The sequence below is a fragment of the Crocodylus porosus genome, unplaced genomic scaffold (genome assembly GCF_001723895.1).
Source record: "Crocodylus porosus isolate Cpor-Errol unplaced genomic scaffold, CroPor_comp1, whole genome shotgun sequence".
Taxonomy (NCBI): domain Eukaryota; kingdom Metazoa; phylum Chordata; order Crocodylia; family Crocodylidae; genus Crocodylus; species Crocodylus porosus.
This window is the reverse complement of record NW_017728931.1, coordinates 79,739,777-79,767,645: the sequence shown is the minus strand read 5'-3', so window position 1 is coordinate 79,767,645 and position 27,869 is coordinate 79,739,777. Positions and strand designations below refer to the sequence as shown.

The window sequence follows — 27,869 nt, the reverse complement described above, 5'->3', positions numbered from 1 at the left end:
TTCTTTACTGTCCGAGCCCCCAAGGTCTGGAACAGTCTGCCAGCGGAGGTGGTTCAAGCACCTACATTGAACACCTTCAAGAGTAAATTGAAAAATTGAATGCTTATCTTGCTGGGATCCTATGTCCCCAGCTGACTCCCTGCCCTTTGGGCGGGGGGCTTGACTCGATGATCTTCTGAGGTCCCTTCCAGCCCTAATGTCTATGACATCTATGAAATCCTCACCATTATATCGGAGCTGAATCTTTCACCGTTTATCTTCACCCAAATGTATTTTGCTTTGCTGTTGTCATCCTCCTGAAGCAGAAAACAAGTGTGTTTGACATGCAAGGCAATACCACCCCTTTTCTCTCAACCTTGTCCTTCTGAAACAGTGTAACCCTTTATGTTGACCTTACAGTCATAACAGCTGTCCCACCAGGTCTTGGTGATGTCAGTTGGATCATAGTTCTCTTCACAGGCTGCAGCTTCCAGCTCATCTGGTTTATTCCCCCAACTTCTTGCATTTGTATACCTGCATTGTTAGTGTCATCCTCTGGTCATTGTTTTATAATCCTAGTAGTATTTCTAAATATTTTAAGTATAACTTTGTTAATTTCTGTCATGGTCATGTCATTTTTTGGCTCTGGTGAAGTTTATACACAAATGAAAGATGGCTTTTCATTACAGAATTTGACTTCTAAACACTGCTGTTAAAAATTTAAAATAATTGAAAGTTAAAGTGCAGAGTAGCTCTGTTTTGTAATTCCAGGTTTCAGGGTTAAGCAAAATAATATACATTAAACAAAATCCAGAGTTTGGGAGCAGGGGAGATATGGACATTTTAATTTCAAGGCTTAAAAGGAGTTGTGGTCTTCTAAATTGTTGCATTTAGAATGTTCAAGGGAGAAATAATATTGCAAGTGTATCTATCTTAACAGTGGTCAAGCTTTTATCAAATGGATGTTTAAGTATCAGAAGTCTGCCAAACCTATTTTTGTGAAGTAAGAAATAGTGTTCTTGGCAATGTGGGGAGTGTTTTAATCACATGACTACTAATTCCTTAGAAAGCTGGAGGCCAGGAGAAAATAAGCTACCAATGCCATAGCTACTGAGTTTGGGAAAAAAAATGTGGTAACCCAGTCCTTCATCAGCTGTTTGAGAAGTGAACTTAGGGTGGGGCTAAAGAGAATTTTTCCCCCTTTATTTTTAATCTACCCTCTTCCTTCAGTTGTGTTTATTTTCCACATGGATGGATGGATATACACATGTATTCTCTCTTATGTACAAGGTCTACTACCTGTTCTCCCAAAACAAACACATTCATGCTCAGGTTGCAAAGCAAAGCACTTGAAATATAGGAAATGCTACTTTTAAGGTTGCCTCTGCAACTTTCACCTGGATCTACTGTATTTTCATTGATAGAGGAGTAAGATTTGAATTTGACTCTGTTGACATACCTGTCTTTAAAAGAACAACAACAGAAAACCCAATGTTCATATTTCTACCACCAGTGCAATTGCAGTAAATATCCTCTTCCTAGAATATTCTAAATAACTTAGTAATAAAATCTCTGTGCCTATGCACACTTCTGAATTTTTGTGCCTATGTACACTTCTGATTTAGCCAACCGTAACTTGGGGTGGGGGCGCTGACTTGGTCACCAACCCTGGGTGGCAATTCAAAGGGGCATCAGAATGGCAGCCCCAACTGAGTCTACATTACTGCTACATCTTGTACTGGAGGAGCTTGCACTGAGGCTGTGGCAACTCATGCCACTGCTCCAGCCTGTGCAAGAAGGTTAAGTGCCTCCCCCTCAGCAAAAGTTAAGGTTACTCCTCTGGATTTAGCCTCAGTGCATCACTGTTGACTGTTGATGGATTTAGCTTAATTTGTCTTTGCTGCTGCACTGTGGTACCAGTGATGGAAGTTAAGGTTCGCCAGGCTGTAATCCTAGTGAATGCAAAGTAGTCTGTAATTTTCATAGTTTGATTTGAGCTAAACACCAGCATTTCTGGACTTCTTTTTAGGTTTTTTGCTTGGGTTTTCCCATGTTAATGATTTTGTCATAAAGAGGGGAGGAACCCCTCCACCCCCTTTCCCCTTCCCCTCTTCCTACCACCAGAGATGCTGCAAGAATGGGGAATTTTGTCCTAAATTTGCTAGTATGGACATAGCCCAAGGGATTAAAATTTAGGGTTGAGACTGTGGGAAAGTCTCCTTATCTGTGTATATGCGAGTTTGTGTAAATATTTTGCAAGGCTGGGAGATTTAAGAAAATCCCGAAGAGTAAATAGCTCATTTAGCCAGTACTTAAACAAAAACCCACTAAGCTGCAATTTAAAACAACTTGTTGAAGTGCCTTGTTGTTGCTTGCAGGTTTTCCCCCTCTCCCCCTCTACCTTCTTTTAAAAAAAAAAAGAAAAAAAGAAAAAGCGGGGGGGGGGAAGAAGGGGAGCAGTAGGAGTGGTTAGTGTAGAGACTATAAACAAGTTTATTACCAATTTTTTTAAAAAGCCTTTTATAGTTTGAGTTCATCTAAATTTATCATGTTAGGCCACTAAAGTTGGGAGAAATGTATTAGTTCAAGCTGCCCTACATGGTTAACACATGTTTTCTTTTATTAATAAGAATCCCAAACACGACGTGGAAAATGATATATGTTTGAGGAAGAACTTTCTCTAGGTTCCCAACTGCCCTCAGGATGGGACTATAAGGGAGGCTATTTTTTTTTCTTTTTTTAGTGTAGAAAGGCATTTTGCTACTGCAAATATGCTAGTAAAGTTAAAGAAGGCAAAGTGCTGGTTTGAATACAATTATAATGGTAAAACAGTGCTTTATACCCTATACTTATTTTGTTTTCCAGACTAGAATAAGATAAGCTAGTATAAGCACTCATCTAGTAGCAAGGCTGCTAATTTGAGGAGTGCCGTATTGACTAGGGAATAGTAAACATGTTACCTATATTTTAAAAAAAAAAAAGCTTAAGTGATGACAGACCCATTAACTTGACCTCAGTACTATGCAGATTTTTAGAACAGATTTTAAAGGAAAACATAATCAAGGACGTAGGAATAAATGGAAAGTGGGATAAAATGCAACACGATTTTATCAAAAGTAGTTTGTGTCAGACTAACCTAGTATCTTTGATAAGATAGCAGACTTTGTAGATGAGAAAAATGCAGTGGACTTAGTCTATCTAGTTTTAATCAAAGCTTTTGATAGGGTCTCTTTCAGGAAATTATTTTTAAGGTGAATTAGAGGTTAATACAAGAACTGTAAGGTGGATACTAGTTAACTCCCCAGTGTAACTCAGTGTCCTCTCCACTGTAGTTATCGGGGTACAGAAAAGTTACTAGAGGTTTCCTCAGGGATTGATGTTGTGACCAATCTTGTTTAAAAATTTCATTAAGCACTACATGTGTGCTAATGACATTTGTGGATGACAAGTTGGGGGGTGTTGCCACTACTGAGTAGGACTTGATTTTCTTCTAGGAAGTATTAGATGACCTTCTTGTGTGGAATATTACAAATAAGTAACTTTGCAATCGTACTCTCATTTCATTTTATTTAAAGACTAATAAGAACTTTTGTTATAAGTAGAAACTACTAGGTTGAACAACTAGAGGTGACAGAAGAATGGGGCTTGGGGTTTATTGAATTAGCATGAGCTGTAAAAAGGATCATGTGCTTCTAGGATACATCAGGGTAGATATTATTCCAGCTAAGTACTGGTACCATTGTACAAGCATCAGAAGGGCATCTTTTAGAATATTGTGCATGTTTCTGGTTGTTGATGTTCAAAAAAGATTCACTTAATTGGTGCAGAGAAAGGATGATTGGGGGAATGACAACTGATGTAAATTGAAGTATAATTCTAGTACAGGGTAATACAGATGTAAATTGATCATGAATACCCTTGGATTGGAAATTTGCAGCAGAGCAGCATTTTGGAACTACCTTACAAACAGGGTACTCGGGCAAGGTATAGAATTTGTTTCGAGCTGGAATTTGATAAGTTCATGAAAAGAATTGTATGACAGGGTAGGAGGTGAAAATTTGCTGGTAGTATGAGGCTTTGGGTTGTTTTGATTTCTTGATGTCTCCATGAGGGGGTTGACAGAGACATGATTTTTTTTAAGTAGCTGCCTGCATGTGAACAGATTTGGGAACTATCTGGTTTGGGGCTCTTGACCCTGCTGATACTGCATGGCAGGATCCAATGGCAGTGGATAACGCTAGAGAGGTTGGTCTCAAGGCAAGATGCAGTTTCCTGAGAGAAAAGGACTTCCAATATTCATGAGGTTTTTAGCAATGGGATTAGTAGCATTGACTTAGCTAGGACTCCTTGAGGCAGGTTTCTTTTCAAGGACATGCTTTAGTTGAGACTATGTAGATTCTGTAGTTTGTGGACACATAAGGAAGGTTGGTTTCAGGTAGCTGTAAAACAAGGCCAACCTGCAACATGGGTGCCACAGATGGCCTCTCTGTGTTGTACCTAACAGACTGGGTAGGCAGCACAGTGGCAGATGGGGCAGGGAGCAGAAAGCAAAGCATCAGGTCAAGCAGAGAGCACATGGTAAGGAGGAGCAAGCAGCAGTTTGCGTAGGGAGCATAGGGCAGGAAGCAGAGAGTAGAGCAGCACATCAGGTAAGGGAACAAGACTGGGTGACACTTGGGGAGGTTGTGGGGCTAATGTGTGACACACTTACCAAAAATTTTGCTCACATTTTTGTAAGTATCTTTTTGGATCAGGCTCTGTCCTTACTTCATCCCTGTCCCTTGATCTCCACATGCTTACAGTGTATATTGTATTTTTATCCTTCAGAGTTTCTTGTCAGAGCCAGGCAGGAATTTCCCCCTTCACATTGCAAATTTCTTCTGTAGGTTTTTACCTTCTTCCGAAGCATCAGAGATTGGCTAGTTAGAAGTGGGATTTTGCGTGGTATGGATGGATATCTCTACTAGTATTGAATAATAAGGTCATTTACAATACCTGTTATACTCTTACCTTCCATTATGAGGGAAGTCCACTGCTAACAGTTCCTGCTGATTGGGTTGCATCAGGGGAGCTCACCCACTCTTTCCACTTTCCATCTGCCTAAATGGAGGGAAAGGCACCAAGTGCACAGCTCCTTGATCCCCAGCTTTTGAAACAAGTGGAATGCCTGCACAGGACAGCATAGATAAATCTTATCCTAGAGAATATTTAGGATAATATCAGTGTATTCCCTCTGCTTGTTCCCCCTTCACTGACACATTAATCATAACCTGCTTGTCTTCACTTTCAAGGTCCTTTGTGGTGTACCGCCAGCCTTCTTTGATTCATTTTTGAAATTGGATCCCATCTGCAGCTGGTTAATGATGCCAGCCTCCATTGTCCACTTGATAACTTCTTAAACCAGTAGATTTGGGCTTTTTCCAATATGTCCTCTTTCACTTGCAAGTAGCTTCCTATAAACATCCACAAGGTTAATTATCCTCTTTAGTCATGACACCTATAAAATCTCAAACTGTTTGGACCAGTATACAGAGCTCTGAATGAAAGTTTATACTACCTCTAAAATAAAACCATCTGCAAATACAGTGTTGTGTGTGTGTACACTATTGTGTGTCAGTGTCTGAAAAAGAAGAGTATAAGAAACACATGCCAAGTATTATTTTTTTCTCATTTTCAGTTTTAGATCCAGTGGTTGCACATGTGAAGAGACAGCATGACATTTTGAAGTATGACAGAAGCTCTGATGCTGCAACAGAGGCTAGGAATATTAATGGCCAAATCTAGGTGAGTGAATTCAACTTAGTTTCACCAGTTCTCTGACTTCTGCCATATCTTCCGCCTATCCTTTTCTCACTTCAGTGCCATATATTCCCTGAAGCATCTTTGTAGCACATGGTTACCGAAAGCATTAATCACAGGATACTAAGGAGAAAAGAAAAAAAATCTTCTGATTACTTGATTACATTTCTTTTCTTCTGGTTTGTGTATCTGTTTATTATCTCTTCTTGAGATGGCATGTCAAATTTTAACTGCTGGGTCTCTTGTTAATTTTCCTGACTCACTTTACAATTTGATTTTGTGTTCCAAGTTTGCTGGCACCCCAGTTCTGAATAGTGTAACACAAGGATCAGCAACCTTTTAGGAGTGGTGAGCTAAGTTAATAGAGCTTGGCCCAAATGTGGGCCACCACTTATAATCTGGCCATTATTGCTGTCACCACTGCTGAATTGCCACTAATCCCACTGACTCTGTGGGCTGGATTAAATCTTTTGGCAATTCAGATCTAACCCAAAGGTCTGTAGGTTGTCAACCCCCAAGCTATCACATTGGATTATAGTTATGTTTGCACCAAAGAAATACTGTGAATTCATCAATGCATGATACTGCTTAGTTCTGTCTTCAGCTTGACCAAATATTGCTGGATGTCCTAAGACTGACATTTATCCAACCACAGTTATCTCTTTTTGAATACTACCAGAGTTTTCCCCTTTATAACTGTAGAAGTGCTGCAGACCACAGTTTGAGAACCTTGTCTACAAATGTGTTTGTGTATTACCTTTAATGTTCTACAGCTCCTTGTTGCCACTTCTGCTTTAAACAATATTTTATCAGAATAAATGAGGAATACCATCAGTGGACTAGCGCAGAGGTTGGCAACCTATGGCCTGTAGGCTGGATCCAGCCCTTGGAGTCATTGGATCCAACCTGCAGAGCTGGGACTTTAGCATTCAGTAGCAAAACTTTCACCTGCACTAAACGATGGCTGGGTGATGGGAGCGTTCCCATGCCATGCTGCAGCCTGTGGGCAAGAAGGAGGCATGATGGCAGCTGGGTTCTAGCACCACAGCATTGGCCCACCTTGGATCAGAGATGGACCATTCTAGCTCGCTGCTGGAAAACATTGCCGACCATTGGACTAGAGGGAAACAGACCTGAACCATAACTGTACAGGGGGAGTTTTTATGGTGGGGCTTTTAAAGGCAGGAAGTTTAAAAAGAAAAAAAAAATTTGGCTAGATCCCCTCTGCTGGCAGGATAGCAGACTGGGCCTCTCTCCACCACTGTAGCAAGCAGCTATTTGGTCCATGCACCTGTCCTACTGCCTTCACTACTGGACCTGTTGATGCTGCCACATACCTGTTCCTTGAGCCAGATCTGTTGCTGCCTCATACCCTGTGTCATATCTGCTATTGCCCCAGGCTGGACCTGACCCATGAAGAACCACAGAGTCCAGATCCAGCATGGGATATTGACACCCCATCTCTAGTAAAGGTGGGATATGGGAGGGGTGGGGGAGTGAGAGAGATTGAAAAAGGTAAGAAGACTGTCTGGCCAACAGTTTAATAGTAAGAATTAACTGGATTGACCAAAAGAGAATCCAAGTTTCCTCCTTATTGTTTGAAAGAAAATATGTCTTTCCCTTCAGAACAATAACAAAAATGCAGTCATTCTTTTAGTTGGAGTAAAATTGCTTTAAATTTTAACCATTAATGAGACCAGAGAGAAGTCTGTGTTTTTGACTGGTGGCTCCCTTCTGTACTTACCAATTGTCTGACTTGTTAAATTTATTTCTGTCAAAACGCTTCCTGTTAAATTATCCTTTTCACTTGTATGGACGTAGTTGGATACTAAGTGGATTTTGTGGCTGAATCTCCAAATCCGAATCGAATCAGGAGACCCTTTAATCTCTCCAAATCGCATCGGAAAGATTAGGTGATTCAGACACAGACGCAACTTTAAATGTTTTTTCTACAAACTTCTAGGTAGCAGGCGGCTCGTGAATGCTGCGATGCTGGGGCGCATGGAGTGTCCCACAGAAATGTGGGGAGCTGCCCAGCGTGCTCAGCAGCAGACCCAGAAGTGGCCCAGAAGCACATACGGTCCACTTTCGGGTCTGCTGGGTAGCATGCTGGGGGGGGTCTCCTGCAGCCCCCTGGCTTGGTGACTGGTGGCTCCCTGGATCTGGTGGGGCACCTGAGGTCCACCCCCATGGCCGATTGCCGAGCCGAGGGTGGGGGCTGCATGCTACCCAGCAGACCTGGCACTGGACCAGAAGTACTTCTGGTCCACTTGCGGGTTTGCTGCTGAACACGTGGAGGGCCCCCCCTGCACTCCTGTGGGGCACTCCATGCGCCCCACCATCACAGCGCTCCCACCATCACAGCGCTCACGAGCTGGTACCTTGAGGTATGTAGAAAAAACACTTAAAGCTTGGCAGGGGGTCAGACTTGATGATCTGCTCAGGTCCCTTCCAACCCTACCAACTATGAAAGCTGTGTCTGTGTCCAAATCACTGATTCTCCGAATCAGCATTGAATCTTCAGATTCAGATTTGGTTGGATTGAATCGGGGACAGTGATCTGAATGAATGCGTTGAATCACTGTCCTTGATTTGGGCTGAATCTGAATCAAATAGGGCCTGCTCCGCACACCCTTATTAAATAGCTGTTTTTATGTATTTATTTGTTTTTAAAATAAAAAGGATGAAATGCTGTGCCGTAATTTCACAAGTATTCCCAATACTAGGATCTTTCAGGGCTGGAAAGACCTCAGGTTTAACTTCTGCCTGGAATATAAGTTAAGGCAGCCTTCTAGGACTACCTTCAGGGCTACAGTGTTGCTTTAGTGATCCCCCTACAACCAGCTTTTGTTAGGATGTCATTAAGACTACCTTTCACTGTGCATGTGTTGTGGCACATGTCCCAGAGCTGGGACTTAATGGCATGAAAGATCTTCATCACCCTTCTACCTGGTGTAAAAGGGTTGGAGGAGGGGTGAGGATCTTGCCCAAGAACTATTTTTTCAAGTGTTGCTACTGGATTCTAGTTCATAACTTGAATAGATCTATTTGGAGGCTACCACAAATGTAACTTTTGGTAGCCAATGATTTGTAAGAGTAGCATTTCCTTGAAGTAAACTCTTAAGGAAATAAATATTTCAAAATGTGAAATGTAGCCTTTACCTTGTTTCAATGACTTGACTGCTACAAAATGAATCATAAAGATTTGTAATCCTACAACCAAATCTGTTTAATTGTCATGCTACTGAAATACCTAGAGTTGGTAGGTATTGTAATGTTTCCTTTCCCTAAGTAAATTATCTTTTTTTTTTTTTTTTTTAACTTCAGAGATCACATGGTCTTTTAAAGAAGTCATGGGTAGCTGTTGTAGCTGTCCAGATAAAGAAACTGTCCCAGATAACCATCGAAACAAGTTTAAGGTAAGCCATCGACTTTATATGGTGTGTAGACTGTTTTGTTGGGTTTTTTTACCTTAGAAAAACAAGACCCAGAGATAAAACTTTGAGTGAAAAATGTGTGCAAAGTACACAGAAATGAAGCTATCAGACTCACCAGTGTATGTGACTAGACAGACCTTTGGGGGAGTTCCTTATCAGGCCTGGTTTTCAGTTACAGTGGAGATTCATAAACCTTTGACCTTTCAGTAAGGTAAAAAGCCCTGTCTTACACAACCTAAGAAATATATCATTATTTGAACAAAAGATCCATATCAGTGTAGCTTTTGGGGGATCACTTGCTGTACATTGTTATATTTTCATAACTTATTGTTCAATAATTTTGGGTTGGATCTGAATTCAAAGAATTTCTAAGTGTTTTAGGTCCATAAATATTTATGCATGCATAGAACTTGGCAGGATTGGGTGCTATGACTTGTGTGATAGGATTGACTATATAGTTTTAATAATAGGTTAGACAAGGATTTGTATGGGATGGTTTGGATAGGGATGGTACTGCCTCAGACAGAGGGTTGGTTTAGATCACTAGTTGCTAGCGTTTTGCTGGCAGGGGCTAGAGTTTATGACCCAGCCCTCGGTTCAGGCCGAAAGTGCCCGCCCTGCCCTCCACCCACTCTGAGTTCAGATGCTTCAGGCAGTGATCTCTGCAGCAGAGGAGATTACTACAATGTGAAGGGGCAGTGTGGCAAAGCACAGCTCTGTGAGACTGATTTCCCTGTGCCAGGTGGGACTTATTGTGGCCTGGGGTCCAGTCCCTGGGGTGAAGTTTGCTGATCCCTGGACTAAGTGACCTCTGGAGGTCCCTTTTTGTATGATTTTACTGTTAATCCCTTTGACTTGGGTAGCTTCGTTTTGCACAGCCACATAGGAGTCAATTTTGGCTTTTCAGCTTAGTCAGACCTTTAATGCATCCCCACTCAAAGATCCTCTACAGCAGGAGAGTTGCATGAGAGAGTAGCTTCTACCACCATCCTGTCACTGGCAGATGTCTGTACACTCCTGCATGCTCTGCTGTCTTAAGCAGTCTCTTCAGCAGTTGGTGCTTTCACAGGGTGCACTTTGCAGTCTAGTAATGCTTCTGCTGCAGTGGAAGTGTGTGCAGCTGCTGGAAATAAGTATGTCTGCATTCTCAGACAAGTTGGCAGTAATGGCTGCAGTCAACCAGCAGAACCCAGTAAGTGCAGATAAATCTTGATACTGGAACAGAATGCAGCTCTTTCAACTTGATTGCTTGCTTGCTTTTGCAATCAACTTAAAAAGATGCTGTGAATTTTAGTATCATTTTAATGTCTGGAATCTTTTAAAAACTGTTGTTACCGGTTCATCTTTAAAGAAAGATCATTAATTTAGCTCTCTGTTTATTTTGCATGAAGTTTTTCTTTCTATTCCCATAGAGCGAGTTCTTTTATTGTTCATATAGATCTCTCACTTAGCCCCCCCAAAATTGGCCTGGACCTCAAGGCAGATTAAATTAATACAAACTCTTTTAATATAGATCAGATTTTAATATGAGTGCCTGTCTAATGAACAAAAATAATAAATACCATAGAATACATACCAAGAATCTATTGTAAGAACTAAAGAACCTGAGGCACTGAGGGTGCCTGTAGACATAAGGTACTTCTGCTCCAGCTGTTCATCAGAGCAGACCCGATTAATCGTGCTATTCAAACAATTAGCAATCCATTTTGAAGTGCCAGATTCTGAATACTGCAGGCATTTTAATTGGAGTGGCCCCCTGAGAGCTGCTCTTATTAAAGAGCCACCCATCTCCACTCCCACCCCTACCCCCAGAGTGAATAAAGATGCTGTAAAAGTGGAGGTATTACTTAGGCAGTGATTCTCAACCAGGGTGCTGTGGGGTGTCGCACAATGTTATCGTTGTTAGGTATGCAACCACGATTCATTCACAAAGTAAATCCAGAGATTTCAAATTGGAATTCATAATGCTTAAAAACATTCTGACCTGTTTTGGTCTTTCTGAGTAACAGAGCAACAGAAGAATTGCTCTATTACTTCAGTAAAAAAAAAAGAGTGAAAAGTGAGAGCTGTCATATTCCAAGGAGTGCTTTAAGTCTAATGTGGAGTACCTTAAGTCTAAAAAGTGTGAGAAATGCTGTTCTAGGGAAATAAATGTTGACAGTGTCCAAGTTACACTGGGGATAAAGAGGGATCCCCAAAGGATACAGTGATAGAAGGGGAGAGAGTTAAGTAGTATTTATTTATTTAAGTTATGTATATTACAGATGCAGTCCTGATTTATTAGATAGACCATTTTAAACTCAAATTTCTCTTGTCAGTCAAGTTAAAGAAGGGCTTCATCCTCCCCTGGCTCCCATGGCTTTTAAACACGCACTTCTTGGGTTATTTTAAGGGGGAAAATAATCTTCTAGGGAATCAGGACTTTTTGACTTGCTCTTATGAACATGTTTTGTTTTCTAAAATGCTAAGAAATGTGGTATAAGAATAATAACGCCAGAAGATATTAGTATAGGTAATCAAAAACTTTTTTTTTATAGGTCATTAATGTGGATGATGATGGTAACGAACTGGGTTCTGGCATAATGGAACTTACAGATACAGAACTAATTTTATACACCCGTAAACGTGACTCTGTAAAATGGCACTACCTCTGTCTCCGTCGCTATGGCTATGATTCAAATCTCTTCTCTTTTGAAAGTGGTAGACGATGTCAGACTGGACAAGGTATGTATACTGTAGATGGGAAAAGCAAATTAAATTTGGCTTGCTCAGGTTTGCCTTCCTAAGAGCAGGACTGTAAAATAATTTCTGTGGGATTTGGTTTGTTTTCTTTGAACCACGGGTGTAGATTCTTGGGGTGGGGCACAATGGGTATGTGTGGAAAAAGCAAATGCCCTTTATAAGAAGTTCTGGTAAATGGCTACACTTTAAGTGAGTATATTTAGTTGCCTCATAACAGATTGTCTCCCATATGTAAAATGAGGACACTGGGAAACTTCTGGTTCCTGGAGTAGTCAGATTTGAGGTACTTTAGGTTTACATATGTTGACCACTCGTAAATTTAGAAACTGTTTTGATGAGTCCTTTTGAGGGATCTGTCCAGCTCTCCTGACTCTCTGGAGTGGTGGCCTGGAATTTTGCTGTTTTGGAGGAGAAAACTTGTGACATGGAGGTCTCAGAAGCCATACCAAACATCTAAGAACTAACAAAAATGACTTTATTATTGAATTCAATCACTAAATCATACAACTGTTATGAAGACAGGTAAATGGGAAAAGAAAGAACAGATCTAAGTGTTTGTATAATCAGGTACTCATTTTAAGCATGATATTTAAAATGTTCATTTCCCTCCTCCCCTCACCAGGCACTACAAATACCTTCTTTTTTTTTACTTTTTAAAATAAAAGTCAAACACCAGCGACATATATTCCATTATATCATCACATTTTAAATTGAAAGAACTTAGATTTTGGCTTCACTGAATTAATTCTCCATGCAGCTGAAATCAAAAGACAGCTCTGGCTACCTTAACATTCTCCAAATCCTGAGCTGATTTGGCAGGGTCAAATTAGCTTTCTGTGAAAGGATCTATGGATGGTTCTAAATTGCATTCACTGCACCAGTCACTGTGGTAGTGGTTCTCAATAGGGTTGCTGCAAAATCTGTTTTTGAGGGTGCCGCAGGGTGCAAGGAGATTAAGTTCTCGCTCTTCTGTGCCCAGCCTGTATGCCAGGTGAATTTAGGCTCCTCTCTGCCTAGCTCCAGTGCAAGGAGGTAAGCTGATGCTTGTTTCTGCTAGCTCCTGTGTTAGGAGCTAAATGCTCTCTCCTCCCCCCTCCCATGTGTGAGGAGCTAAGTGCAGGCTTATTCATGCTGGCCTCCAGAACAAGGAGGTAAGCACATGATTGTCCCTGCCCTGCTGCTTTGTGAGGAGCTATGTACTTGCTCCTTCCTCCCACCCCATGTGCACCCCTGTGCCAGGAGATAAGTGCTGCAGTAAATAAATTAGTTATTGAAATAGAATGCTGCTCAATTCAAAGGTGTTAAGGAAGGGTGCTGAGAGCCTAAAAAAGATTGAAAACCACAGCACTATAGGGACACCAACACTGGCCAAGGCCTAGGCAAAGTACTGTGTTGTTCCTTGGTTTTTCTTCCTGCCCCTGCTCCCTCCTGCCTTTCCCTACCCATGTGCATCCCTCTAGAGCAGGGATGCAAGAAATGGGCTTACATTGGGTACATCTACACATGCAATTAATGTGTCACAATAAACTCTGGAGTAAACTGCTCCCAGGTGCAGTGTCAACACATGTTCCTGGGACAGCAGCAATTTGAGCCAGGGCAGCACAAGTCCCCTGCTTGCTGGGCTGACAAGGTGCAGTTTACAGCCCTGATCAGCATCTATGTGTGCATTTTGACACAGTAAAGTATTCTACCATAAGACGGTACTTCCCCAACAGTAGTATCTTATGGCGGAGGTAATTAGTTTACTGTGCCCTAATACCACTGTATGTATAAAGTATGATGCTTTACTGCAGAGTTAATCTGCTCCACAGTAAAGCACACACATAAATGCACCCACTCTTTCAAGAGATGTGAGCTCCCCCTTCAGTACAGCTGAAGCTGCCAGACTAGGGCGAAGGATCTGGCTTGACATGTTAATTGATTTTAAAAAGTGTTGTTTTTTTAACGTAGAAGTAATTGGAGTTGTCCATTGTTCATCTTGTACTGTATTTTTGACCTTGCTGATCTGTGTGTATTCACTTTTTTGTGATTGATATTGATAATGTGTAAATAGTATATTTGCACAATGTACCTCCAATGTACAGAGACGAGAATCATTGTTTTGAACAAGTATTTTTCTTCAGCTTGTGCACCCTAAACACTGCCATGGTAAGAACCTGAGAGCAAATCTGACCCTCACAGAAGACAAACTGATTTACCTTCAATTTGGTCTTCATAGTAAGAATTGAGAGAAATGAACAATTAAAAAGATAAATAAAGAAAAGCTAAGGTTATTTTGGGGGTTTTTGTTTGTTTTTTGGAAATTAATAAGTAATTTGTTTACCGTGTGTTTTTAAAATTTGCAACCTAACAAATGTAAGCACTGAACATATTTCTAGAAGTCAAAAGTTTTAAATATAAAAAAGCTCTTATATAATTTAAAGCATTTTGGGGAATGGCTTTCAGTCATTTAAATTCAGCTCCCCTATAGTTAGTTTGGTGGTCATTATTAACCAGGTTGGCTGGCACTAAAAGTATACATGCATATAAATAGTAATTAAGGACTTATTTTTTTTGTAAATGTTACTGTGTGCTCCATGCTGTATTCTTCCTTTGTTGAAAAATAAGAATTCTAGGGGGAAATGAATAGGCCTTCTTTTAACGAAGTCATAGTTTTAAAAATGATTTTGCTTGTTCAGTTTTTTTCCTTAATATTTTTTAAATTGTATTAAGATACTGATGAAATTCAGCTGGAAGTACTGATTTCAAGGTTATTTTTCCTTTGGTGAATGACCAGCACTAAAGCATTTTCCTAAAGTGTATCTGTCTAACTGTGCATCTGCAAAAATTACAGTTTGAAGGCGAGTTATTAAGTCTGCAGTGTATCCAACAGCAACTGCTTTTTACGTTCCTTACTTAACATAAGAGGCAGGGAATATCTGGAAAATGGAAGTGGGGGGACAGAAAATATTTGTTCTATGCTGTCTCTTTTCTGTACAGCACTGCACCTAAAGAAACTTAATCTGTTTATGTTAGACATTAGGGGATATTGTCCGAAGTACTGTCTCCTATCTTTTCCCCCATTTCCTAAAATCAAAGATGGTATAGTCAGATTCTTTGTCCCTCTGAATTCAAAGGTATTTCAAAACTAGGATGGTTTCTGTGCTGGTTATAAAAATAATCATGGACAAACTTTGGCTATTTAGTTAACTTATCTTGGAGAAGAGAATTTGGGGCAGGGGAAAGGTTTGAATGGTGAACATTTGCTTTTGATTGTTTGGCCTAATCACAGATGGTATGATTTTAGTTTGAAAGCATTTGAGAAATTGATGGAGCAAAGTCTTGATTTTGGTTCCCTTTTCACTGTGTATTCAACTTAAGTGTTTGTATTTGGAATAAGTTTTAGTTTGGGAGTAGAGCATTTTTATTTTGATGAAAGAAAAGCAAACTGGATTTCTCAAGAACACACTTAAGTTTTCTTAAGCATTTATAATTCAGGTGGCAAAATGTTTTAAGGTTCTCTGTATGAATTTTCACAGAAGAACTGTTAGACTGCAGAGAGTATAATACAGTCTATAAGCTGCAACCATACTTTTGATCTGCAACTCTTCAGTGGCATTCAGAAAATGAACTTCACTTATAACTAGTTGCCTAAATAATATGTGAACATAATTACACTTCAGGACTGTATTAACATATAGGTAGTTGTAAATAAAGAGCATTTTTAGAAGTAACCCAGTTATTTTAAAGAGCAAAAGCACATACACACACTTCTTTTAACAAGAATATCAACTTTAACTTAATGCTTTCAATGGAAGAATAACCCAAAGCTGCGACTTCACTGGTTGTCTCTTTGCTGGTGATGGTAAGTTGGGCTCCCTCTGCTGTTCAAAGGCAAAGTGGCACAATGCTCAAGTAAAATATAGGTATTGATGCCAACTTTGTATTTTTGTGTCTATCCCTAAGACTGAAAAATTGGTTTGTTGCTGTCTATTTCACACAACCTGTCTTCTAGCCCTTCTTCTTAACCTTCTTTAAAAACCTGGGTAGTACCCTGTGTCAAAACCCTTCTTTCCTATTGTGCAGGCATTTTCATGATAACTTGATTAAAAAAACTGATAAGATATAACCTTGAAATACCAAAGTTGTATTGTTATAACAGGTCGACTTCTTATCAGGATTCAGTTAGACATTGCTGTTTCATGACATATGCCTTTCCCTTTGTTTTAGCACCCTTAAATTTTAACAATTTGTTTTCTTTAGACCACTCCCACTCCCCCAACCCCCCCCCCCAATCTACCATTTGGTATATTGGAAATTTACTCAGTTATTAGGTATACATTTAAAAGGTGATAACTATATTTTTGTATGTTTTGATTAGTGCACAAAAAATTTCTTTAACACATTTATTCCTTTAACAGGTATTCATTAAGGAGAGTCCTGCTCAGTTGTTGTGGGTTTTATGTACTAATTTTCCAAAACGATTGTTTTCACAAAAGGGTTTAAAATGTTTTTGTTTTGTTTATAGGAATCTTTGCCTTTAAGTGTGCTCGTGCAGAAGATCTATTTAATATGCTGCAAGAAATCATGCAGAATAATAGTATAAACGTAGTAGAAGAACCAGTAGTAGAAAGAAATTATCATCAAACTGAGTTGGAAGCTCCAAGAACCCCTCGAACACCCACCAGTAAGCATGGTTCTTCTATAAGAGTACAACTTCTGAATGTAACAGCATCTAACTTTTAAAATTTGATTTGGATGTCTGTGTGCATGCTGCTAATTGGTTAAAAGTATATAATGCTCAAAAGTAGATGCTTTTGTATTTAGAGATATCATAAAAATATCTTGTGACATCCCTATGTTATCTAGAAAATTGCAACAGTTTGGCAGTGTGGAAAGGAAAGATTTAAAATCTTCTGGAAAAAACAGTTGACTTGTTTTGTTTTTGTTTTTTTCCCTCTCATGAAATAATTTTAGGCAATACTTTGCCTATCGTACGTTTAGCTTGGAATTTGATACATCTTTTGCATTTCATTCAGATAAACCTTTATAATAAATATGATGGCAAACAATTCAAGGTAATTTTGAAAATTCCTTGTTAATGGCATTTTTGTTACATTTGCATTGTGTGGTGCCTCTCTCTCTGTCCTGCGCAAATGGTACAGCTTGCAATGAAGATAAGAAAATACATGTTGATTCTAATTGCATCTCCCTTTTTTAAATCAGTGATGCTACTTCTCTTTATCTTTTGGTGGGAATGAAAAATTGCTTGTAATCATTTTGTTCACAAGTAAATAGTGGGTCCATTAAAGTTGAGTGGTGCCTCAAGCAGATGCCTGTTCTTATAAATGTTCAAAATTTGTTAATTTACATATTTTGATAACTTTCAGTGTACAAAGCACTTTAGAAAGAGAAAAGAAGACATCTCATTAATGCACATGGAGTTACTGTGAGTACCATCTTTCTGACGTATCTTTCTTTTTTAAAACAGCTCCCAGTTTCAATGCACAAAGTTTACCTAATGGATATCCCAGACATCCCTCCTTTGGAGATGCTTCTTCACACCCTTCCAGCAGACATCCTTCTGTAGGAAGTGCACGGCTCCCCTCAGTAGGTGAAGAATCAACACATCCATTGCTTGTAGCAGAGGAACAAGTAAGTACATGTTTTTATTTCAAACATTTTGGGTCCACCATCAGTTTTACTTCTCATATACTAATCCTCTAAATTCATATTTGCGCTTAATTTTCCTGATTCTTTCTTCATGGGTGAAAGATGTCTTTCTGATCCATACATAATCTGCATATGTTGTGCTATCTTAGAATGCAGTAAGTGGTACCGTCTTAAGCTGTTACTATTGTAGGATGCATCTCTGGGACAAAAAAACTTGTCCTTTGAGTGCCCAGGCACCTTACACTTTAGCTAAGACTTTTGGCTATAGCAGTACCTGTACAGCACATGTGCCTGGCATCTCTTTCTGTACCACACTGAGTGCCTAAAGGACTTAAGCATGCTTCCAAACTTCTCAGTTTCTCTCAATTGCCTTGCCCCAAGATGGAACTTTCTGTAGTTAGCTCAGATAGCATTTGGTTTACAGCCTTATGAAAAGCCCACTTGTCAATTTAGCTGTTACATTTTTACCCTAACCAGGTTTTCATCACCACAACCCTTACACACACGCACCTTTTTTTTTTTTTTTTTTTTGGAACTGTCTAATTTTTCCTCATCTCTTGAAGACCTTGGGTTTACTTTAGCCCATGCCACATGGGGCTTCAACTGTGTGATGCTATGCCTTCTCTGTTATATCACATCTTTGTGATTTTTCCTTTTCCCTCTTCTCAGTGTGTTTTTTTCCCCCCTATTTCTTGTCCATCACTGTGGTGCCTCCCAAGTCTCTAGGATTTAGACAGTGACCATGATGCAGTGGAGCTATGCCTTCAACGGATGGGCATATTAAGTGCATCCCAATGCCTGTTCTAGTAAGGAGCATGAGGCCAGGATCTCCAGGTCTGCCTCCTCAGGAAAGTCCACAGAATTAGCCTCAGCTTCAAGGGTGCAAAACCTTGTAAGACACCACTTCCTGTTGAGGGAGCAATTTTCCTCTTCCTGTGTTAAGCACAAACCTTAAGACTGTTCCAAAGAAAGGTCCCCATCCTGAGGCTTTGCCAGCCTTCAGCTTTCACCACTTGCCCATCCTACCTGTTCCCAGACTTTGCACAGTCCTGTGAAGATCCTGATGATAGAGCTTGGCAGTGCATTAGTATTGAAGATGCAGCACTGACTTCTGGTTCCATAGAGACTGCTCTGGTGATGTCCAGGACAAAGAATCACCTGCGACACTTGCGAATTGTTTGCGCTAGTATTTTGCAGCATATTTGCAGCTTCAGTTCCAAGAAGAGCCTGACAGGGAGACCTCTTCAGCTTGAAAGACAACTGTGGTTACATGGACACAATTCTTTCTATGTTGGAGGGATGTGAGTTTTTCTCAAGGGATCCCTGAAGTGATAAGATGTCTCTCTATTAGCTCTTGGGGTAATACAGAAAGTTTGTCTTCACTCAAGGGAAAAAGTTGAATTGAAGCTACATTTCAAAGCAACAGTTATTGCTTAGATTCCAAAAAGGAATGAGAGATAGCAGCACATCTTTGACTTAAAGCTCAGCTCCTTTATCCATAGCCTCATGCTTAAGTTGGTAATATTCACCACTATCATTTCTAAAGTGTTAAAGATTGGTGTTTTCATCCTTCAGGGTGATTACTTTTATGTTGATATTGTGCCCTTTCACCAAAAGTACCCCCCACTTCTAGGCTGGCCAGGACCATTTCTGCTTGGCTCTGTCAAACTCCTTTCCATTCCATGGTCAAGGACACTCTTTTGTGAGTGGGTGCTATACGAGTAATGCAGGACCGCACAGCTAATTTTGGTTTGCAGTCCCTTATCTAACTAGTGCAGGTGTGATTTTTCAAATTCCCTTTTGTATATCAGTAAAGAACTCTGGCAGGCAAAGTTCTTTGGGTAAATCAGATATCTTTCATTAGATCAACTAAAATAGTTCAAAAAATTCTTCTTTGCAAGTTTTCAAATACAAATAGCCTTCGTCAGGTTGAGGAAGTGTCTGCAGTTGGTCTATGCTCTTCCTGGATGGAACAGAATAGAAACCAGAAGCCAGTGTGCGAGAATGCCCATCAGTGAAAATGCAAATTGAAGCAGTCAATGGATGACAAATGGGGGTGGGGGGTAGGAATGTTTTGTAAATGCCTACCATATACAAGAAACCTATGTACCAACATACATAGATGCATAGAACCAGCAGTCGCTCTAAACACACCAAGAAAGCTGTAATAGACAACCAAGCCATCTGATACCACTGAATTTGCACTGAGGAGAACATCCATGATCGTTGCCTCACAAATCTCAAAAGGGCTTTCACTAAACACGGACATTCCTCCAGAGAGAGAGAGAGAGAGAGTGCACTTTTGAAAGAGCCACCCAGATACCACGTGAAGAATTGCTGCAGTACAGAAAGAAAACACCCGTGAATCACACACCACTAGTTATGACATATCATCCCTTCCTGAAATCTATGTGGAAAATCCTCAAACAATTGCAAGCCATACTAGAAGAAGACCCAATTCTTAAAGAGAACTTCCCAGAGCCACCCATCCTAGCCTTTAAACAAGAACTGAACCTTGCCAACCTCACCACCAGAAGCAAACTACTTACAGCCCAAAACGCACCAAATGTATCCAGACCATGCCATGATAAGAAATGTAAAGCCAACATATATCCACCACCCCTACAATAACTACACCCCACAACAGAACCATCACCATTCCTGGATTTTATACCTGCACCTCCAGAAATGTAATACATCTCATTCCAGTGCACTAATTGCCCTGATGGAAAATATGTAGGCAAAACCAAGCAACAACTGTGTACCAGAATGAATGTGCACTATAAATCTGTCAAAGACAAAAATACCCAATTACCTGTGGGAACACATTTATCACAAGAAAACCACTCTCTCTCCCATCTCTGTTCTAATCGTCAGAGGGAGTTTACAAAACACCTTTTGTTGACGAGCCTATGACCTTCATTTCATCACCTACTGGATACAAAAAAATGGACTAGATATAGATATTGGATTTATGATGCATTAACTTGCCTAACATCTGTTACCCCAGGTAACCTCTCTAGTATTTACCAGCTATATTCTTAGCACCAGGTCTGCATTCCCCTTCTATCCCCTCCGCCACCTGTTTCTCACCTGTTGCCTATCTCAATTTGCATTTTCACTGGCCTCTGGCTTCTCTTCTATTCCATCCAAGGAAGAGCACAGGCCAACTGCAGATGCTTCCTCAGCCTGATGAAGGGTGTTTGTACCCGAAAGCTTACAAAGAAGAATTTTGCCAATTATTTTAGTTGGTCTAAGAAAAGAGATCAGATTTGTGTCTCCCAAAGTACCTTTGTTACTGACGTTTATGTCCTTTTTAAGTCTGAACCAAGTATTTTAACATACCAGTGTAATCTCTTATTATTAAACTGAAAATTCTTTGAGGGAAGGTGCAGTTTCTATTGTGGAACAAATTCTCCAGTGTGTTCCAGCAGTACAAAAAAGGAAACCAGCCACAAAAATATTACGCAAAATGTGTGATGCTTGTGGTGGGTTTCCATTGCATCTTAAATTAAATGTGTAGCAGGATTAGGACTGCACCAGGGTCTCCAACCACCCCTGGTGTGGTCTCAATCAGCCATCCCTCAGCTGATTGTCAGCCAGCAGAAACTATACTGGGACTAATTGGAGTTCCACTGTGCTCCTGAGCCAGCTGACTGTGAGCTGATTGAACCTAGATGCTGTCCTGGAGCTAGTTGATAATCAGCTGATTGCTGGGCACCTGACTTTCCACTTGCTGGTGCAGGGGGAGCCTAGGATTATGATTGCATTGGCAAGTAGGATGAAATTGGGATCTGATCCCCCATTCCAAAATCATGCATCCTGCCACACACGTGTGGAATGGCTCAAATCGAGCATAGAAACAAAGTTATTAATAATTTATGATATACAAAGGATTCTTATAACCTATTTTGGGCACCTGCAGCAAACCATAAAAAAAAAATCCTTAAGCAAAAGTTGTGCAGTCAGCACAATCTGCCAGGTAGGACATCTATGTTCATAACTCATTTCCTCATAAACACTTGTCCTTATTGGAAATCTGCTGTTCTCTGACCCCCAAGAATAAGAAGTCAAGAGCCTTTAAGGAATAGAACCTGTTAAAAAATTAAAACAGGCAAACAAATAAATAAAGGTAATTAACCTTTGAATTTGTCCTTTGCAGGTGCACACATATGTCAACACTACTGGTGTACAAGATGAAAGAAAAAACAGATCAAGTGTGCATGCTCCACTGGAATCAAAGCTTTCTAATACTGAAACAAGCAAGTCAAGAGAAGATCCAAATTGTAGCGATGAAAGAGATGCTCAGGTTCTTCTGGAGCCTGAAGGAGTCAAATTTGTTTTGGGACCAACTCCTGTTCAAAGACAGTTAATGGAGAGAGAAAAACTGGAGCAACTTGGGAGAGACCAAGTTAGTGGTAGCAGTTCAAACAACACTGAATGGGACACTGGGTACGACAGTGACGAACGCAGAGAAACATCCTCTGGTAACAAACTGGTTTATGAAAATATAAATAGGTTATCAATCCCTAGTGCCTCAGGGCTCAGGAGAGGTCGCCTGACATCAACAAGTACCTCAGATACCCAGAATATCAACAACTCTGCTCAAAGGAGAACTGCGTTACTAAACTATGAAAACTTGCCATCTTTGCCTCCTGTTTGGGAAGCTCGCAAGCTAAGTAGAGAAGATGATGATAATTTAGGACCAAAGACTCCATCTTTGAATGGCTACCACAATAATCTAGATCCCATGCATAACTATGTAAATACAGAGAATGTAACAGTGCCAGCAAGTGCTCATAAAATAGAATTAACACGACGTCGGGACTGTACGCCAACGGTCTTTAACTTTGATATTAGACGTCCAAGCTTAGAACACAGGCAGCTCAATTACATACAGGTTGACTTGGAAGGTGGTAGTGACTCTGACAACCCTCAGACTCCAAAAACTCCTACCACTCCACTTCCACAAACTCCAACCAGGCGCACAGAGCTGTATGCTGTGATAGACATTGAAAGAACTGCTGCTATGTCGAGCTTGCAAAAAGCACTGCCACGAGATGATGGTACTTCTAGGAAAACTAGACATAACAGTACTGACCTGCCTATGTGAGCCTGGGAAGTGTTTAAATCATTTGCACCTTTTGTGAAGTTTATAAAATTGAAGATGCAAGTACTTTATTTGCATTTCTTAACACTAACGCCTTTTATAGACTAATAGATTTTTTTCTGAATACTTATGTGCTTGTTTAACTAAAGGGAATTAATGTAGAGCAAGTATTCATTAAATAACACTATTTCATTCTACAGTAGTAGCAATTGCTGCATAGCAGCACTGCCACCTTTCACAGTGCCTCTTTAACTGATTAGAGTTGGAGTGACATGCCAGTTTTGAATTGATCACTATTCTGGCCCTGTGCCTGTAGTCATTAAATGGCATTTATAACAGTTTATAAAACCTCTCAATATGTGCATTTAGCAGGTAAGCCTAATCTTTCAAGGTAAATATTTGTATGTTCTCTCTTCATTCATGTGGCCTCCAGTATGAAATAAGTAATTCCTTGTTCAGTCAGCTTGATTTATGCAGAATATTTTGTATCATCTTAAAGGATATGAACACTATACCTTCTTGGGTATCTGTCAGTTCATTTTTCTGAAACCCTGTGGACAAAAAAGCTTCAGATGTCCAAAGGTGTGTTTTAAATTCTGTAACATTTGAGGGGTCTGTGATGCTCGCTTTGTCAGAGCTGTCATTGCATCTGAAACCAGTCTTAGGCTGTTCCACTAGAAAAAGGTATCCAGGTAACAGAATCAAGCTTCCTGTACAGTCTTAAAATTTTCATTTCACCAGAGGTTTGTGAAGGAATTCACAGGTTGGTTGAATATTAAAGCTCTTTTTGTAGTATCTCAGTTCTGCTCGCCTTCCCTTAGCATTTGGGATGCCTGTTGTGTCTTGTCCTTTAATGTCTTTTATTTAAGAAAAGTTAAAGTTCTGTATATAGCTTTAATTATTGTTCAGGGTTGTTTGTGTGTTTGTCTTAGTCTACTCTACTCATTGACAAAGAGAAACTCTTTAAGGTCTATTAGATACTTACAGAATTGCTTTTGTCCAGTGTTTTAATGTTCTGCGTTCGTTTTGTCTGGCAGGAACATCCTAACTCTCCAGCAGCATGCATTATTGCACAACTGGAAAGGTATATTGTTCATTTATTGTCTTCCTCTGAAGCATTGGATGTAGCTTACCATGGGAGGAAGGGTACTAGACTTGGTAATTTTATATAGCAAATATTACCTTCTAGCAATGTGCATCTAGAGACAGTAGCATACTTGCTTGGTTTTAGAGAAAATCACTTACAATTTATAGAAAACTCCCTGGAGGTAATATTATCTATGGGCAATACTAATTTTTCCTTTTTGCAGTTGGCTAATTCAATTGCATTAGGGACTTAATTGCTGCTCTGTTAAGGTAGTAAAATTACAGCAGCAAAATTACTGCTTTGTTACAGGTAGTAAAATGGTACACCCTTAACCAATCCCCTTTTTTACACTGAATATTAATATGCTAATAGGTACAACAAGTGCAGCACAGGACTGGCAGCAGAACACAGTAAGCTTAATAAGCCTGTGATTGCGAAGGAAACCATTGTTTGTATGAACTGGTGTAATGTAAAAATATTCTTGAACTGTGTGAGAGAAAATCATGTATAAGAAAAGGCCTTGGGATTTAGGAAAGTTCAGGAGTCTTCATGCAATATGAATCTAGCCTTCATTTGAAACATTATTTGTTGCTAAATTATGCAGAAAGCATTCCTGTTTCCGTTTAAATTTTCCTTCTGTAATGATAGTAGCAACAGCGCCATCACCTGAAATGTTTTCTATTCAATGCAATAAGGGATGATGTCTGCCTAATTTATTTTGCAGGATGTTCAAACTTTACAAACTTAACACTGAAACGCATCCAGATATGCAACTGGTACCTTTTGCAGTTGTGAGAGAAGGGAATCTTATTTGCAATGATTGTTTTAAAAAACAAACAAAAATGTTACTGAGATCAAGAAACTTCTCCTTAGTCTATGCATGTGTGTTGTAGCAAGTTTATTTCATAAATTTGGTGCTCAAAGAGATGAGGGACTAACTAGAGCTAGACATTGTGCAGCAGCTATGAGGTAGTAAAGACTTCCTTCACACAACTTGACCGTTGCATCTCCATCCTGATTTGTAGTACCCCATGTTGCATGCTAATCCTGGGTTTTTTCTGAAGAAGGAATAATCTGTTGTGTACTGGTGATGTGAACTAGAAACCATGATCAGACCAATGAATTTTCTTTCATTTGTCAGCTAGGCCAGACTTCAGCAATATTTTCAAGCATTAACAAGCTGATATATTTAACCTGCTGTTTTGCCCTCATCATAAAATTAATGTCTCCCAACCACTAACGCATTTTGGCCTTGTATCATGCCTGTGAGGTAGGGAAGTACTATTTCCAACATATAGATGAGGAACTAAGGCTCAAGACGGATCATGAATCACCTGTTGTGGTTGAGCCAGGAACTGAACCTACATCTCCTCAGTCCATATACAGTATCTTATCTAGTAGATGGCCCTTCCTGCTTAAGATCTACTATACATTTTTGGAACAAATTTTGCCAACACTTGACATTTTGAGTTTTATAATGTTTGGTACCTATATTCTTAAAGCTTTAGCTCTTAGAATTGTGGATACATCAGAATCTTAGCTTTCATTTCTAATGGAAAAATGTTAAACCTTAGGGTTTCCAAGAAAAACTTGAAAATGTGAGTCCTAGAATGTTAATATCCAAAATGCAAAGAAACAGAACTCTTTTTAAAATCTCATGATTTTTAAGCCAGTCTCGTGATTTTTTTTAGGTTGTGGGAAGAGAGAGACACGACAAGATTGACTCCTTAAATACTTGATGTAGGCAACTCTTTTAATATTGCGAATAAAAAAAATACATCAGGCTGAATTTAAGGGGAAAGTTTCTTCAGTACACAGTATATTTTAGTATTAAAAATGTTAACCATGATGTTCAGGCTCCAGCTGATCCTCATTGTTTTCCAGATATCACCACATATCTTCTGTTGTCCAAGATGGCAATACTTCTCTTCTTTATTTAAGCTGGAAAAAGAATTGGGTAGTCCTTGGACATATGGCTTTCATTGGCATTTTTTTCATTTCCTCATCCTCTCTCTGTTGAGCTAGAAGTAGCTGCAGTGCACTTTACCATTGGAGACTTGGCAGTTATTTGCAACTTAGTTTAGTCTCCTTAAAGTTGTGATGTTAAATCACTGTCTGCAGGTCCGGGGGTTCTTTTTTTAGTCAAAATTTGTTGACCGCATTTCAGAGCATGTTTACTTTGATCCATAAGTTTATAAAGTGAGAAGCAACAAATGTGTAACAATTACTTTTTGGACATTAACTGGCATAATATACATGAAATCTATTGGGGGAAGGGAATGGAGAGGGAAACACTCTTTGCTAAAAAGTAGCAACATTTCCTTTAATTCTGCTGGTTATGCATAGTATGCAACCAATCCCTGACCTTTTAAGCCAGTCTGACAGGGTAAAGCCTTAAAATCTAAATTGCTCCGGTGCCATAAGTAGTGAAAGTTGCAGTGTGTGTCTATATATTATAGTAATTTTTGAGTGTGTGCTATAGTCATTTGTTGTGTATAAAACATGTGATAAAGCATAGGCTAAGACCGCATAATTAAGATTGCACTGAAAAAGCAGTTAGCGGAGATGGAATGCATTACATGAAGAAAACACATATAAACTGATACCATATACTGAAGAGGTCTACTTTTTTCTAAAAAATTCTCAGATTCCTTTTAATAGTCTTTAAAAATGAAATTTCAGAAAAATATTATAATATTCTTCTGTTTCCCCTTCATTTCATTAAAGGCAAAAAGGTGGGGAAAACTTGAAATATAAAACTTTAAGATATCTTAAATTAGGTATATTTTAGGCACTGGTTTAAGTGTTACACAATAATCCCATTTTCTAGTCTTGTTCTCATTTAAACCAAGTGGGGGATGACTGCTGGACTTCCAGGAGCTTCAGAAGTGTAGTATCAGGCCTCAAAATATTTACATTTTGCACCATCAACTTTTAAAATTCTGCCAAAACAATGGGATATCAATGCATTTCAATTTTTGAAAAGACATGCAATTTATTGCAATGAAAAAAACATGGAATTCCTTAAGGCAGGACCACAGTTATACTATACAAAGTTCAGGACAAGATGTTAAAACAGGGTCACTTTGTGGCTATGGACAAATGTATTTTTTAACTGCTTTAGAAGGGGAAGGAGACATCTATAACATCATTATAACTGATACAAACTCCTGCCTCCCAGGAGTTTGCATCAGTTATAATGATGTTACTATCCATGTTACTGTAAGAGATAATTTCTAAGTGTTTTGCCAGTTTTTTAAATATCTACAGAAACATGCAAATGTAAGTCACATCATAACAATTTGTCATTTGTTTATCGATACAGTAGTTACTTCTGTTTTTCATTTTTCTATCTCTATCCCCTCATTACAGCAGCATGTGTAACATTCTCTGAGTCTTGCACCCTTCTCTCTAAGGGCTTATTTCACTTTCCCTACTTTTTTAGAAATTTCTTTACCCTTTACAAAACCAGGCTGAGACCTTTATTTACAATCGAGACCAGCGAAGGGCAAAATATGGCCTGCAGGCCAAATCCAGCCTGCCAGGCACTTTCATTCATCTGTGACACCCACCAACAAATTGTGCCTCACCCAGCCCTTCCTCCCACAAGGGTGTGAGCAAGGCGCCCATGTGTACACACACCCAAACATACCCTATTACACCCCACTCCCACCCTCATGGGTGGAAGGGCCCAGCCCTGCCAGCAGGCAGTTTCTGACTGGGGCTCCTGCTGCTGCTGCTGCAGTTCCCAAGGACCTGTTCTGCTTCCCCTGCCTCTGGGTCGCTCCAGGCAGCAGGCGGGGGTGGCAGAGTGTGGAGCTGGGGCTGGCGACACGGAGCCTGCACCCAGGAGAGTGGCAGCAGGGCGGAGCTTAGGTGCGCAGCATATGGGTGTAAGGAAGCGGAAGGGTTGTGGTGACCCTCCCACACTTCTCCCATGGTGCACAGCCCTGACAGGCAGTGGCAGGAGCAGGCAGGGGCGCTGGTACCCGGTGGGGCACAGCTGTGGCCAGCACTGCACATCACAGCAAGGGGCACAGCCCTGCAGTCTTTATTACCCACA

At 39.9% G+C, this 27,869-nt stretch overlaps 1 protein-coding gene across 4 annotated transcripts in view; it reads left to right on the top strand.

Annotated features, from left to right (window-relative positions):
- Positions 1-23,519, top strand: part of FRS2 (fibroblast growth factor receptor substrate 2) — an 86,522-nt gene extending 63,003 nt beyond the window's left edge. For all 4 annotated transcript variants that reach the window (XM_019543233.1, XM_019543231.1, XM_019543232.1 and 1 more), the window contains 6 exons: positions 5,657-5,763; positions 9,106-9,197; positions 11,753-11,939; positions 16,465-16,623; positions 17,428-17,591; positions 21,772-23,519. In XM_019543233.1, the coding sequence (XP_019398778.1) occupies positions 9,132-9,197; positions 11,753-11,939; positions 16,465-16,623; positions 17,428-17,591; positions 21,772-22,722 (1,527 nt within the window). In that variant the 5' untranslated portion in view covers positions 5,657-5,763; positions 9,106-9,131 and the 3' untranslated portion in view covers positions 22,723-23,519. The remainder of the gene's footprint in view (positions 1-5,656; positions 5,764-9,105; positions 9,198-11,752; positions 11,940-16,464; positions 16,624-17,427; positions 17,592-21,771) is intronic.
- The last annotated feature ends 4,350 nt before the right edge of the window (positions 23,520-27,869 follow it).